At 41.9% G+C, this 16,050-nt stretch overlaps 1 protein-coding gene across 4 annotated transcripts in view; it reads right to left on the bottom strand.

The window, feature by feature from the left end:
• The window catches only part of RABGAP1L (RAB GTPase activating protein 1 like), a 592,969-nt gene that overhangs the window by 481,415 nt on the left and 95,504 nt on the right, over positions 1-16,050 (bottom strand). For all 4 annotated transcript variants that reach the window (XM_040984290.1, XM_040984291.1, XM_040984292.1 and 1 more), the window contains 2 exons: positions 14,126-14,228; positions 10,628-10,794 (listed from right to left, as the gene is read on the bottom strand). In XM_040984290.1, coding sequence (XP_040840224.1) covers positions 10,628-10,794; positions 14,126-14,228 — 270 coding nt within the window. The remainder of the gene's footprint in view (positions 1-10,627; positions 10,795-14,125; positions 14,229-16,050) is intronic.

The raw sequence follows: 16,050 nt of genomic DNA, 5'->3' as shown, positions 1-16,050 counted from the left end.
TTCATTTACTGATATAATTGTTTATGTTCAGCTGAAGACACAAAAGGCTTTGCCCAAAAAGAATACAGACTAGATTGAAGACAAATAAGCAGGCAGGCAATTAAAGCTAATAACAACAGCTAACATTTACTGAGCATTGCCCATGTGAACAACACTACTGTAGGGACCTTGCATGAATTATTCCTGTTCACCCCGACCAGCCTATAAGATGATATGATTATAATTTCATTTCAGAGATGAGACATAGCTTACCTAAAGTTATGTAGGAAACTTACAGCTTATGCTTAGATACAAAATTGAAGGAATTCCACGTAAACTCAAAGTGATCAATGTATTAGTGAGGCCTGTTATTAAGTCTTGTATACAACTTTGATTATTGCACACAGTATCTAGTATTGCAGTAATTCTAGCTCTGTACTCTTCATTCTTTTAGGAGACAGAACATAAATAGCACTTTCAATTTTTTAACCCAAAACCTAAAATTATGCCTACTACATTGTAGTCACCCAGTAAATGTTTAAAAAATTATACTAAGCAGTGAATATTATCACTAAAATGAATACTGGCATATCAGCAAAACTATCAAAATAAGGACTAACGGCCTTTGGCCTGGCCTTTTTCACACAGGGACCTTTCATATCAAGTAGGAATGCCCTCCTGCTGACTTTACCTTGACTGCTAATAAAATCTAGCCTGAGGAAACAGGCTTCCTAACCTCCTTAGCAATAGAGACAGCATGACTGCTGAAAATTACTAAGGTCTATTTCCTGCAAATAGTATCATTCTATAAACAATAAAGCTTTAGAATAGTAGAATAAGCATCTAGCAATAAGACAACAGACATTCATTGGTATCAGTTTTGGAGAAGAAATCTTTTTGGCAAATAGTTCCCAGGGAAGCTCACGTAAGCACGCTGTGCCTGCTACATAAGCGTCGCACAGCACGGCCCTCCAGCCGCCGGAGCTGGTTCTCACAGAGGCGTAAGCCTGGATTCTCCAGTGGTGTTTGCAATGGTACAAGTCCTTAGATTTTTTTCTGTAAAAGCTTCATGCAATGTATAACTAGTTAAAATAGTGATGTCTACAAAAACAGGGCAAGTAAAGAAAAGAAAATTGACGTGAAATATAACAAAAAGAGCCAGTCTTCATAAGGAAAAGATTTCTAACAAAAAATGCCATTTTAATGTGTGATTAATTCAATTTCCTGTTTACAAGGATAAAGCTCAAACTGCTTAGGTTCAATCCCGGGTGTACCCGCTAGCGACCGTCCTGTGCGTGAGCTGGAGAGTGCCTGTATCCCAACAGACACATACACGGATGCACGCTGGCATGCAGCAGGGTTCTGTAAGCAATGACTATTGCTATTACTGCTCTAGTCAAACACAGACGTCCTTGCTGATGGAACACACGGAAGTCACAGAAAACCATCACAGAACTGACAAGCTCTACTCAGCTGCAGAACATGCACGTGCTCATTTAGAGGTGGTATCACAGTCAACAAAGCTGATAACCTACAACTTCAACAACAAGAAAGAATACACAAATTACCACCATCAGAACGAGGGTGCAGTGGCAAAGCGGATTAAGTCACCTATTGAACACCTGCATTCTATACTGAAGTGCCTGAGTTCCAGCTGAGTTCTGCTTTCGATCCAGTTCCCTGTGAATGCTCCTAATTTATTTTTATTTGAAAGGTAGATTTATGGGGAGAAAAACAGATAGAGATCCTCCATCAGCCGACTCCATCAGCTGGTGTCACAGTCCAAATGGAGGCAAACGCCAGAACTAAGCTGATCCAAAGCCAGGAGCCAAGAGCTTCTTCACATGGGTGCAAAGGCCAAGGCTTTGAGTCATCCTTTGCTGCTTTCTCAAGCACGTTAGCAGACAGACAGATCAGAAGTGAAGCCATTGGACAGGCAGGACTGCCCATATGGGATGCCAGTGGTAGCAGGTAGGGGATTAGCCTATCGGAATTTTATCAAAGTTGTCAAGAACTAATTCCAGTTACCAAACTACCCAAAATAACTGAAAGGGAAGGAATCTTTCCAATCTCCTTCAATGAGGTTAGCATTACCTAACTCCCAAAACCAGAAAAAGATTTGGAAAAGAAAGAGAACTACAAACCATTGTCACTGATGAACACAGATGCAAAAATCATGAGCAAGGTACTAGATGTGACTCCAATGACACATCAGAGAGCGTTCACCTGGACCACGTGGGGTTTGGCCCTCACATGCATGGATGGCTCAACACACACAAATCAATAAACGTGCTACATCATGTTAACAAGCTGAGAATAAAAGCCAGATGACTATCTCAACAGATGTAGAGATCAGAAAATAAAAGATAAAACTTGAGCAAATTGGGTACAGAAACAACATCCTTGACACAATCAATGTAGCATATGAAAAATACACATTGAGTGGGGAAAAGCTGGAGGCATTTCCACCAAGAATCAGACCCAAACACAGGTCTCCTCTTTCACCACTGCCCTTCAATGCAGTCCTGGGATCCCACAGCCATTAGGCAAGAAAAGAAATCCAAAGAAGTCAGGCTAGCCCTGTCTGCAGATGGCATGAATCTGCCTACAGGAGAACCAAAAGATTCTACTAAAAGGCTACAGAAAGCTGCAGGAAGTAAACTCAACATTAAAAACCAACAACCTTCACATACAAAACAAATCTGTGCCTGTGGGAAAAAAAATCTTGTAAGATATGTCCCCTTCACAATAGCTGAAAAATAAATAAATAAATAAATCTAACCAGGGTATGGGGGATCTTTATGATGAAAATTATAAACATCCAAAAAAAATTTTTTTAAACGGTAAATACATTATGTTTGCGGGATTGGTAGAATTAATATACCATGAAAGAAAGATGGCTGATCAGGTACGGAATTGTAATTCTGAGAGGAGAGAGCAGCAGGAGAGACAGGGAGCTATGTGGCCATGGAGAAGGAAAAGTGCTGCATCCAGCAAGCAGGGCTTGCAGGAGACTGTGAGCACAGGAAAAGGACTGAAAGGCCCAAGGTGCCGCTCACCAGGAAGGCGAGCCAGAGCAGACCACACCAGGAGAGCCCTAACCCAGGTAACAGCCTTGGACATTTGAGGCCAACAAAGGGAGCTGGAACAGGCAGACTCACCCAGAACTACCCCAAACAGGCAGAGTGTGGGGGAAAGCCACAGGACAAAGCACTGTTCCCAACAACTGTGAAGAGAGGCAAAGCTGACAAGCCAAGAGTTGACAATCACTCCCAGATCAGCGCAGCCACGTCACCAGGGAGAGAGCCACTGGTATGCGAACCAGCTGAGGCACAGACCCAAGAAACAAAAGCACAGCGCCCTGAACACCTAGAAGGTTCACACTCTAAAATCCCAGGGACACATCAGGACCACCCGAGGAGGGAACGCTGCATCCCAGGGCCACACCAGGACCACCAAGAGAGGAAAACACTGCATCCCAGGGACACACCAGGACCACCGAGAGGGGAAACCTGGATCCCAGGGACACACCAGGACCACCTGCTACATCCCAGGGAGACACCAGCACCACCGAGAGGGGAATGCTGCATCCCAGGGGGCTGAGACTGGATTGGGATCAGCTACTTGGCTATGAGGATCCTGGCTGGTAAATCAGAACTGAAGGTCAAATACATTCATATAGGACTATACCAGGACCCTGCTGCATGGATTCTAACACCTGGAACATGAACAAGGAAGAGTGCAGGGTAAAGAGTGCTTAGATAAAAACAAGCAGCAGTGTGCCCAGCAACTTTGTTGAAGACCCAGATGTACAACATGGGACTCTGCCAAAAGGTAGTAACAAAGGAAAGTCTGCTTCAGAGTCCCGGAATCCCCACCCCACACCCCAAAAGCGGTGGAGATTCCCTTGCTTCAATTTTCGAGAAGTTTCTCTACTCATCCAAAGAAAACTCCAGATAGATTAGGCACAACTCATTTGTCTCTATGAGCAGTCGTTACTCAATCACCTACCAGGGCAAGAAAAGAAAGATTCAAGAGCAACACTCAGTTGAAGTTGCAGCGATAGCCTCCCTGGCCCAGGGGCTGCTAAAAACACAGGTGAAAGAAGGGTTAGGCAGACGAAAGCAAGGCAACGACCCGGAGCACCCAGGACTGAGAGGCAGCCAGCACAGCACAGACTGTGGAGACCAGGATGGGACCAAGCATGGGAGCCTGAGGCTGATGCCACCTGTAGCGGCCAGCACGAGCATACAGACATCATCCCGGATGGGGCCCAAGTGGGAAACAGTACAGAACACGAACAGTAAAATCTACCTACCCACAAACCTGAGAGCCACATAACAAAAGAACAGAGCCTACAGGAACTGCAGACCTGCAGGCCTGAAAGACAGCCACGTAACGGAAAGACAGAGCCCACAGGAACCGCAGACCCGCAGACCTGAAAGAAAAATGGCAAGGGCGACTACAGGACCACCAGCAACACACAGGAGGAATCCAGAGTCTCCTGCCAAATGAGCAAATGGCCATCTCCACCTTAGTGTTGCATGATGAAGACACTTTGGACCTTCCAGACGAGGAAGTCAACAATCTTGTTAAAGCTCTTCAGAGACATTGAGAAACAAAGTCAGGATTTCAAGGAATAGATCAAAAAGGAGAGAGAAGCGTTAAAATGAAACCAAATTTAAATATCAGAAGAATACCATAAAACAAATTCAAAACATGACAAAAAGTCTAATCAATATTAGAGAAGGTGGAAAAGAATTTCAGAACTAGAAAACACCTTATTCGAGCATACATAAACAATCAGAAATAAGGAAGAGGAACTGAATAAAGCTAAGAAACCAATCCAAGAATTGAATCCTCCCATCTTTCCTTTCTGATTCCTTCCTATCATTCCTTCTTTCTTTCCTATTTTTCTTTCTTGGTAACCCTGTCTCTTATCAGAAATTTCAACATTTTGCATGAAAGCATTATTCATAGTTGCATAACAGTGAATAAAAAGCTGTATGAGAAAGTGGGTTGTCATTCTACCAATGACAATAAAGTATTATGATATATTCCACCTCTTCGAGGTTGTGAAAAAGTTAAATTTTTCTTGTTCTGATCTCTCTCTGTGTATTTCATAAATGTAAAATATAGATTGGATTTCTATTATTAAATGTTATTTTCATACTTTAGAAATTGCTAATGTTGAATGAGTTCAATAAGTACCATATGAATGTTTTTCATAATAAAACATAACAATGCTACATGGGACCTTTTGATATGAACTAAAAAGTTTAAATTGGATTTACTTGTGTTCTTCCATTCTATTAAATGTGAAACTGGCTTAAAGTAATTATAGACATAATAAGTCAGTTTTTTTTATTGCTACCATCTATATTAAGGAAAAATTGTAGAATGCTGTGGAAACTTGCTGACTGATTCACATGTGAAGACATATCTGCCTTGAGCAGAAATAATGAATGTGAAACTATTGAGATGGAGAGAGATTCAGTTGTTGATTCAGACGGGTAATTTCTGCAGGAGCTGAGATAGAGTTCTGGATCTTCATCTCGATCAATGTTTCTGCAAAGCCAAACTATTCCTGAGCCTAGTGGGCTTGAGGCTCGTGGCTGTAATCTAGAGGTTGGCCTAGATGAGGGAACATTGGGGGAAAGAAGGAATTATGGGAAGATTTGGTCCAGCAAATTGCTGTTTTTAAAGATTTTAAGGGGGGATGGTTTAGTTTCAGTTGAGTGATTTAAACTTAGACACCATGAGTGCTTCATTCTGAGAACATTTCATGTAATGAATGAACTCAGAACTAGCCCTGTGTCCAGGACTGGACCTGACTCCTGGGTGCAACAGCACGCTGGATGGAATATCCTGTTCCACATTATTGTTACTTTCAACATCATCTGTCTGGGCCCGGCGCAATGGCGCAATGGTTAAGGTCCTCGCCTTGCACACGCCCAGGATCCCATATGGGCGCCGGTTCTAATCCCGGCGGCCCCACTTCCCTTCCAGCTCCCTGCCTGTGGCCTGGGAAAGCAGTCGAGGACGGCCCAAAGCCTTGGGACCCTGCACCCGCGTGGGAGACCCGGAAGAAGTTTCTGGATCCTGGCTTTGGATCGGCATAGCATCGGCCGTTGAGCTCACTTGGGGAGTGAATCATCGGACGGAAGATCTTCCTCTCTGTCTCTCCTCTCTGTATATCCGCCTTTCCAATAAAATAAAATAAATCTTTAAAACTAAGTTAAAGAAAAATCATCTGTCTGAGATGTGTGAACATCTCAACTTGTTCCCAAGCAGTGTGCACTCTAGACAAGAAGGGCGTTCTTGTTTCATTGCTTTTGCATTTACACGGAGCAAGTAGAACACGCAATAAAGGGGCTGAAGCTGGGGTACTTTCCTAAGAAAGTCCTTTGGACTGAGTCTAACAGAGACACAGAAACAGTGAATGAAAGCAGCACGCGGCAGCTCCAGTGAGCTGAAGGGTACAGCCATCGACTGAGCGAGGAAGCTAGGCTCCTGACCATGTGAGATTTCGCAGTTCTCAGGAAAGGTTCTTTTCTTTTTCAGCTTAACTGGGATATGGTTAGTACATAGTATAATATATTCATATTAGCTGCACATTTGACAAACATTGACAAATTTATACACTGTCACCAAAATTAATATACACATTTTTGGGCCCTGCAGAGTATCCTAGTGGCCAAAGTCCTTGCCTTGAACACGCTGGAATCCCATATGGGTGCCAGTTTTAATCCCGGCAGCTCCACTTCCCATCCAGGTCCCTGCTTGTGGCCTGGGAAAGCAGTCGAGGATGGCCCAAAGCCTTGGGACCCTGTACCCGCGTGGGAGACCCGGAGGACACTCTGGGTTCCTAGCTTCAGACTGGCTCAGCTCTGGCTGTTGCGGCCGCCTGGGAAGTAAATCAAGAGATGGAAGGTCTTCCTCTCTCTCTCCTCCTCTTTATATATCTGACTTTCCAATCAAAATAAAATAAATCTTTAAGAAAAAAGATATACATTTTCATCACTTAAAATTTTCTTTGTGCTGGAACTGGCTTTAAAAGTCTGGTGTTTAAGCTGCCGGTTCGGAGGCCTACATAGCTTGCTGGAGTGACTGGGTTTACCTGCTCATCCTAGTAATGACATTGTTGAGTCTTTGCACAGCTCACATGTTTAACTATGTATGTACTTGTTTTGTATTTGCATGAAGGCTGATCTCATCAGAAAATAATATGGTATTTGTCCTTTTGGATTGACTGATTAAACTTAGCATAAGGGGCAAAGGGTAGCATTTCCTTCTTCTTAATGGAGGAGTAGTATCCTCTGTAGTTGATGTACCAGCCTCTTTATCCACAGCTTTCAATAGTCATCTAGGTTGTTCTCATGTCTTCCCTACTGCAGACTGTGCTGCTGTAAATACGGGATTGCAATTTTCATGTGCAGATTTCACTCCCTTTGGATACTTTCCAAGAAATAGACCAGCGAGGTGATGTGGTACATCAATTTTCAGTTACCTTAGCACTCCCCATACTGACTTCTATTGTGACTCCTACCAACAGTGAAGGAGGGTAGCTTTCTCCCCACATGCCAGTGTTGCTGGCAGATTTCCAAATGTAGGCAATCTCACTGGAGTTAGGTGGAACCTCAATGTGGTTTTCATCTGTTTTTCCCTGACAGCTAGGGAGCCTGAACATTTTTCATATGTCTATTAGCAAGTTGAATTTATTCTTTTAAAAAATCCTATTCATCAGGGCCCGGCACAATGGCGCAGTGGTTAAGGTCCTCACCTTGCACACGCCCAGGATCCCATATGGGCGCCGGTTCTAATCCTGGTGGCCCCACTTCCCTTCCAGCTCCCTGCCTGTGGCCTGGGAAAGTAGTCAAGGACAACCCAAAGCCTTGGGACCCTGCACCCGCGTGGGAGACCCGGAAGAAGTTCCTGGATCCTGGCTTTGGATTGGAATAGCATTGGCCGTTGCGCTCACTTGGGGAGTGAATCATCAGACGGAAAATCTTCCTCTCTGTCTCTCCTCTCTGTATATCCGCCTTTCCAATTAAAAAAAATGAAAAATAAAAAATCTTTTAAAAAAATCCTATTCGTCCTCTTCATCCATTCCTTAACATCGTTTGTTTTGTTGCCATCGGGTTTCTGAAGCTCTTTGTAAATCCCAAAGGTTATTTCCCTATCTATTGTGTAACGTGCAGGATTTTCTCCCATTCTGTTGATGGATTCTTCACTTTGCTGACTGGTCCCTTTGCTGTACAAGTTTCCTAACTTGATGTAGTCCCACATATTTACTTTGGCTTTGACTGCCCATGCTGTGGGTACTTTTCTATAAAGTCTCTGTCAATGTCAACATCACGCAGAGTGCTCCCTATGCTTTCCTCTAGTGTTTTGAGGGTTTCTGGGTATAGATTAAGGCCCTTGAACCATTAAGAGCTGATTTTTGTGTAAATCAGGATTTTGCTTTCCTACTTCTGGCTGCTATTTAATTATCCCAATAGCATTTGTTGAAGAGACCAACCTTTTCCCCTGGGTTATTTTCAATGCTCGGGTCAAAGACTTGTTCATGCAGTGTATCACATTTATTGATTTGTGTATGTTAATCCATCCCCAAATGCAAGGGATAAATGCCACCTGCTCCGGATGAATGATCTGTCTGATGGGTTGTTGGATTCTATTGGCTAGTGCTTTGTTGATTTTTGTATCTACGCTCAGCAGAGACGTCTGTAGTTCTCTCTGTCTGTTTTGCCCTTATCTGACCTAGGCATTAAGGTGATGTTAGCTTCGCAGAGGACTTTAGCAGGACTGCCTCCCTTCCTACTATTTGGAACACCTTGTGGAGGACTGGAGGTAAGTTCCTGAAATGCTTGGTAGGATTCAGCAGTGATGCCTCCAATCCTGGGATTTTGTTCTTGTTGTTGCTGTTGTTATTGGCAGGAATTTAATTACCGACTTAATCACTGTTCTGGTTATAGGTCTATTTAGATTATTAACTTCCTCATGATTCAGTTTAGGTAAATTCTAGGTTCCAGAAATCTACCCATTTCTTCTCGGTTTTTTGATTTGTTGACATATAGCTGCTTGTAATAGTTCCTGATTATTCCATGTATATCTAAGGTATCCATTGATCTATTTCCTTTTTCGCCTCTGCTTCTATTGCTTCTCTGTCCTTTTTGTGACTAACTGGCCTAGTTTCAGTCTCAGGTTCCTGTGCTACTTCTGCCGAAGCCTCTGTAGCCAGGGCAACCCATCATCGCTCTCCACCTGCTGTGCCCCTCTGTAGCCAGGGCACCCCATCATTGCTCTCCACCCACCGTACTGACATGGTGTGTCCGCATCATTGTCTGCTCAGCCTTTTTCCCCAATCAAGGTCTAACAGAACCAGATTAAGGAGATACCAGTTGTGACTTTCAACTAGATCACAGGGCTGTCAGTGGCACCCATTGCATGGATATCTTTTTCTTTCCTCTTTTTGCCAGAATCTGATGGCATTTAGTTCTAAAGGGCAACCTGGACCTGACTGCTGGTGGAACTCATATATCTCATTGGCTCATATAATTTCATTGACATATACTACCAAAAAACAGTCCACATACTAAAAAATGTTGTCAAACCATAGCTGTAATAATTTTATAAAAAATAAAAAACATGACCATTTCCAAATAGTTCCTGTTTAAAAGGCTAACTGGTCTACAAATAGTTGTTTTGTTTCTTCTTCTTTAATGAAAATAAGTGGTTAAGTGGCTGCCATCTCTGGTCAGTACCGACCCCTAGTGTCACCGCTTTACGCCTCGCATATGAAGCCTCACGTATGAAGCCTCGCATATGAAGCCTCACGTATGAAGCCTCGCGTATGAAGCCTCACGTATGAAGCCTCGTGTATGAAGCCTCACGTATGAAGCCTCATGTATGAAGCCTCACGTATGAAGCCTCACGTATGAAGCCTCATGACTTGCAAACATGGCAGAGTGGACGTTCTCAGGAAAACAGATGGGAGGGACTCCCAGGGTTTGAAGAGAGAATTTCACACTGGTTTTATAAAACTGGTACTATAAAAATTCAAATTACTTTTTACTGTTACTGTCTTCCTTCACTATCAAATGAAAATTATTTATTTACCTACTAATGCTAGCTAATATATGCATAAGAATCCTGATTTTGCCCATTTAATCTTAAAATATTTCATTGCCTTGTTAGTAAGTTGAATAAAGTGTTAGTATCTTACAGACAACTTAAAATTATAGGCAGAAGTAACGATGAAAATTAAATATCCATTAGAATTTTTTCCATTAAAAGGTTATAAGCATCTAATATATCTGTGTCCTGTTAGTTTGGTTTCAAATATTTATACATGAAATGAAGAAAAATTGTTTTTTATACAGAATCAACATTTGTATTAAACATGCTCATAATTCACAGATGCACTTACAAGTTTCTGAAGAAAAAGTAGGTAATTATACCAAACTTAAAACAAACCAACCAATCAACCTTACATCACCTAAACATGGATTTTACACACTAATGGCTGCTACCAAATATTGTTGTGTTTTTGGAAAAATTATACACTTTTGACAGGAAGTAAAATAATTACCTTAACACAAAAAAGAAGGTAAAAATATATTACTGTAAGAGAATAAAAAAGTCCTACCTGTTTCAACCTCATGAAGAAAGTTTCCGTGAAAGTCTTCCTGCTGAAGTACCAGAAGCGCTCATTGGCAGGGTACACGCGGACTACGGTCTCCAGCAGAAAACGGACCGGCTCCAGCACCTCTGTGACCACCATGTCCACAGCCACGGTCATGTACACCCGCTTATCTGCAGCAGAAACGTTCTGACTAAGAAAACAAACCTCCTCACTCCTAAAACAACTGAGTTTTTTTCACAATATTATCTTCTAAACATCAATTTTGCAATGTTTTATAACCTAATTAAATAGGTAGCCAAGTACTCCAAGTATGTTTATCAGACACTAATGGCCCTATATTAATCAAATATCTGTCAACAGCTCTTTTTTTAAACAAAAAATATTTTTATTGGAGAGTTAGATTTACAGAGAGGAGGAGAGACAGAGAGAAAGATGCTTCGTTGGTTGATTCACTGGCCACAATGGCCAGAGCTGAGCCAACCTGAAGGCAGGAGCCAGGAGCCTCTGCTAGGTCTCCCATGCGTTTTGGGCCGTCCTTGACTGATTTCCCAGGCCACAGGCAGGGAGCTGGATGGGAAGTGGAGCTGCCAGGACATAAACCTGCACCCATATGGGATCCCAGTGCACACAGGGCAAGGACTTTAGCCACTAGGCTACCAGGTCAGGCCCCCAACAGCTTTTCATTTTATTTTATTCCTCACATTAGACCCTGAATAGTTATGCAACATAAAAATTTCCTGCTTTCACGTTAATCCTAACCCATTTCGCAGCTGCCTCCTCAGAACAGTAGGCAGCACATCTGCTCTCATATCCTATCCCATTTCCGAGAGAACCTTGGAAAAGCCACAGAGATGTTTGTCTTCTCATCTTACGAAAATACACACTAGCAATTATTGGTTATGTGTGATGAACTACATGGGAAAGTGGTAAAATTAGAAAAAAATGCTCAGCATTCTCAACTTTAAATATGTACATGTAAAATACTATTATTCATACAAATGTTTCCATGTTGTATGCTTTAAGGGAACTCCTTGGAGATATACCAATACCCTTATTGTGCATATTGTGTATTTATTCTCAGGAAAATTTCTCTCTGACCTCTCCCCTCTGTAACTTTGGTTTTCAAGTAAATAAATCTTTAAAAAAAAAAAATCAAAGCCATGCATGATAGGACTCTTCAAAAAGTCTATGAAAAGTTTGTGCTATGGAAAAAAACTACACTTGCTGTGTTTGAGGAAGGAAGTTCTGAAGGCAATACAGTTACTGACAATAAATTTCCACTGAGCACATCTGCAGCATCCAGCAAACGCGTGTGGTATCAGTGCAAAGAAGGCTATTTGCTCAGGTTCCACTGCTTCCAAGATTCCTGGGCTTTCCTCGGGACGGGATCAGAGCTGACACCTTAGCCTAAGGCCTACTTGAGTAAAAACAACCGTAGCTCAGCAGGTACAGGAAAAGTTCTACTTGCCCAAAGAAAGGTGTGCACTGTCCTTTGAAGAAGGTCCACCTTTAGCAAGAACCACCTTTAGCAAGCCCCTGTGCCCAATGAAGACTGACAGCAGGCATGAAGCTGAGCATTCAAGAACAGCCCAGACCTCCCATTACTTCATCTACATCTTTCTATACTTACTAGTTACTGCAAGTGTGTTTTAAAACATAAGCAGACATGCAGACATTCCTGTCCCTGTCAGAGTGCTAGGATTATAAGTCCTGGCTCTGCTCCTGGCAGTAGTGGGGTCATTTCCCCAGTAGTAGGGTCTCCACAGCACCCTGGGAGGCCAGCTCATGTCCCCAGTAGTGGGGTCATGTCCCCAACAGTGGGTCCCTACAGCACCCTGGGAGGCCTGGTCATTACCCCAGTAGCCAGGTCCCTGTGAGCTGAGTACCTGGCTTCAGCTTGGTTCAGCTCCAGCTCTTGGAGCCAGTCAGGAAGTGAGCCAGTAAATGAGATAAATTGATCTCTGCCTTCAGATCACATTTTTAAATATTTCAATTTTTAAAAACTCTTTAAAGTTCTTTTTTCAGACTCATTTAAAAATTAACTTTCCTTATATTAACAGAGGCGGCTTCCTTACACTGACTCTGGCTAAAGGTGAAGGCGTGCCTGGTTAACTAAGGTGAATCTGTGTTTACACTGGCACATCTTTTATTCCTACGAAACCCCATTCTGTCTTTCTCAGTTCAAATGATGGTCTCTCATGGATCTTGCTTAACAATCCCAAACTTTCTTCCTGTACTTCATACGAGGGTACATTAGTCCCTTAGGTTCCTGATCAGCTCCAACTAATCTTTTCTGGGAATCCTGGTGCATATAAGTATCAATAAAAATTATGTGAAATTATTTTTAAAAAATCTACGGATTGGGCCTGGCGCAGTGGCGCAAGTGGTTAAGGTCCTAGCCTTGTACGCCCGAGATCCCGGGATCCCATATGGGCACCGGTTCTAGCCCGGCAGTCCTGCTTCCCTTCCAGCTCCCTGCCTGTGGCCCGGGAAAGCAGTCGAGGATGGCCCAAAGCTTTGGGACCCTGCACCCGCGGGGGAGACCTGGAAGAGGCTCCTGGCTTTGGACCGGCACAGTATCAGCCGTTGAGCTCATTTCAGGAGTGAATCATCGGACGGAAGATCTTCCTCTCTGTCTCTCCTCTCTGTATATCCGCCTTTCTAATAAAAAAATAATAAAAATAAATCTTAAAAAAAAATCTACGGATTAATTTCAAAATTGTTTGCACTACAGTAAACTTATCCTTGATCAGCTACTCCCTGACGTTTTTGAAGTTCCATCTATGAAAAAAATCAGAATTTCATCTAGTGCTTTAGACAAAACAGTAATCATCAGCCACAATTCTAGTTGCCATTTAAATTGTTTTTGGTCACAGACTCCTTTTAATTTTAATACAGAATCTTCTAGGCAATTAATACATATTTGGATAATGCATGAATAAAAAGTATATTGGGAAAAATGATAAATGTGACTATTTAACATTTATCAGCTTCTATCCAATTGCAGACATGCTAAATAAAATTAAAACATAAAGAATAAGACAAAAAAAGTTGGTCACAAATGAAAGCCTCAATAGATGCTGTTAATATTCCAAAAGATAAGGACAGACCCAATCAATCAATGTAAAAAATGTAAGCAATCTAGAATATAAAAACAGTTAAAATTATAAATAAAAACAGAAAAATTTCCGGACTTTCTTTGCTTTCACCATTATCTTCATGCTCCCCAATAATCCCATCAAACAAAACTCTATAGTGACACATGAAACACAAAGCCCAAATACATCCTATGAACATGATTTAATAAAATTACTTCGCATGTCTTTTAGGAATATACTTTTGATTAATGGAGTTTTATTCCACAGAAAGTATAAAAAAAAAAACTTCAAATATCTACATTCTAAATAAGCATGACAATTTTTTAAAAAACAAAAACAAAATAATATTTTTCATAATGTAAAGTTCAAGGCAAATAAGTAAGGGACCTTTTAAGAAAGTCACCTTTTGGGGTTTCCTCATTAAGTGGCAGAAATATCGGAGCGTTGGGGTCCCACATGCCGGTGATGACATAAGCTCTCCCGTCACAGCTCTTTCCCATGGATTCCTGCAACAATTTAAACAGCAGTCTCTGATAATATACACATTGTTAAAAATCACCTTTTTCAACTGTACTCTATTCTAAGCAATTCATTTTATTAAAATTTGTGTTTGTAGTCAAGTGGAGGTTTTATTTTTATTGTAATTTTTTGGCCTTATAAAAGAGTTTCCTTAAATATTAAATTCTACCACTTTCTTCATAGTTTCCGTGTAGAGATAGACATCTCTTAGATAAAAGGAGGCACACAAAAAAACACGTGTTGAATTACAAATGATACTCCTCCCTCCCTCTTACTGAAATGTGCTTCCCTTTCACTAAACAACAAAATAATATTAAGCATTTCCCTTACAGTAGGCCAATTCTTTGGAATTTGCACTTTTGCTTTCTGAATCAAATGCTTGCTGTTTACTATTCGCTATCTCTCACTTGCGAATTCCTTCCTGAAACAAAGTCAAGGACGTGAGTACAGGCAGCCCTCACAGCCAGCATCAGCACCGCAAAAGGGGCAAAACTAAAACTAGTCAGGATACAAGGAACGTGATCTCAGGGATCATAAAGACACAGTTTTACAATAATTATCCCTTTAATACAAAGCTATCCAGCAAGAGTCAAAGACCCTACAACAAAATACAATCAATATTAACACTGGAAATTTTCCATTTGCACAAACATTGGTTGTGCAAGTAAGCCAACTTCTCTTTCAGGAGCATGAGTGCTGGACTTACAAGTCAAAGACAATTCTACAGCGGACAGAAACCAGAGGGGTTTCAGTTCCATAACCCTACAATCTGAATCAAGGCTTTAAGGACAAATCTTTGCCCTGGTCCATCCTCAACTTTTTAAATCTACAGGACCATGATTATTTAGAACCTAGGATCTCAAATGTGTTTAATGTTTCAATGCTTCCTAACTATCTCTCTATGGAATATCCAAGATTCCAAAATACTTTGGTCTACCTCTAATACTGCTGTATTAGAGGGAGAGATGGAAGGGAGAGGGATAAACAGCCAACTGACGTGTACCTGTACCACGTCCACTGTACCTGCCAGCGGAGTGCTCCCTCCCTAACTGCGTGGCTCACTGTACCATCAGAGAGAGCACTTCACCCAGTGCTACACTGCACACCCAAATGACTTGTTTCTATGGCAAGACTACAGATTAACAGGCGGTGAAAGCCATATTTCACATACAGTCTAACCTCAGCACTTGGCACAACACTTGGCCCACAGACAAGTGCACAAAATCCTGAATAAAGCATTCTGATGCTACAAGCAAATCAACATTGATGTTATCATAAAATAACCATTTAAGCTGATTTAATGAGCAATATTTAAATGACATTTGTCAACACAGCTGAAAGGAAGAAACATGGAGAGCTTAATATCACTACAGATAAAGGTCTCCGCTCACCAAGCACACACACATACTCTAGCACAAGTACTTCACACACCGTGTTGAAATTACAAAGTGAATAGCTTAGTTAACTTCAACGTGAGAAGGTATTTCTGCAGAAAGCTAAGAAGCATTGCTACTTTCACACCAAATAACTGCTCGTGAAAACAGATTAATCCTTAATAGCACTGCTCGGACACCAGGTCCACAGGAGGGACACTCTGCTACAGCTATGGGATCAGGAAGAAATTCAGAGAGACAACTGCTTTAAGGAAACACCAGCATCCATGTCAGCAGCCAAAGCAGTGACCATGCGGCCGGATGGATGAGGGCAGCACACCCATCACGGAGACGCTGCTCGTAACTGCTGCTTCTCCTGGCTCCTTCCAGGAAGGCAAGCAGATGCACACACAGGCACTATCACCACACCAGGCTC

The sequence above is a fragment of the Ochotona curzoniae genome, unplaced genomic scaffold, assembly GCF_017591425.1.
Source record: "Ochotona curzoniae isolate NIBS_2020 unplaced genomic scaffold, NIBS_Ocur_1.0 contig_4105, whole genome shotgun sequence".
Classification (NCBI taxonomy): Eukaryota; Metazoa; Chordata; class Mammalia; order Lagomorpha; family Ochotonidae; genus Ochotona; species Ochotona curzoniae.
This window is presented reverse-complemented; position numbering and strand designations above follow the sequence as displayed.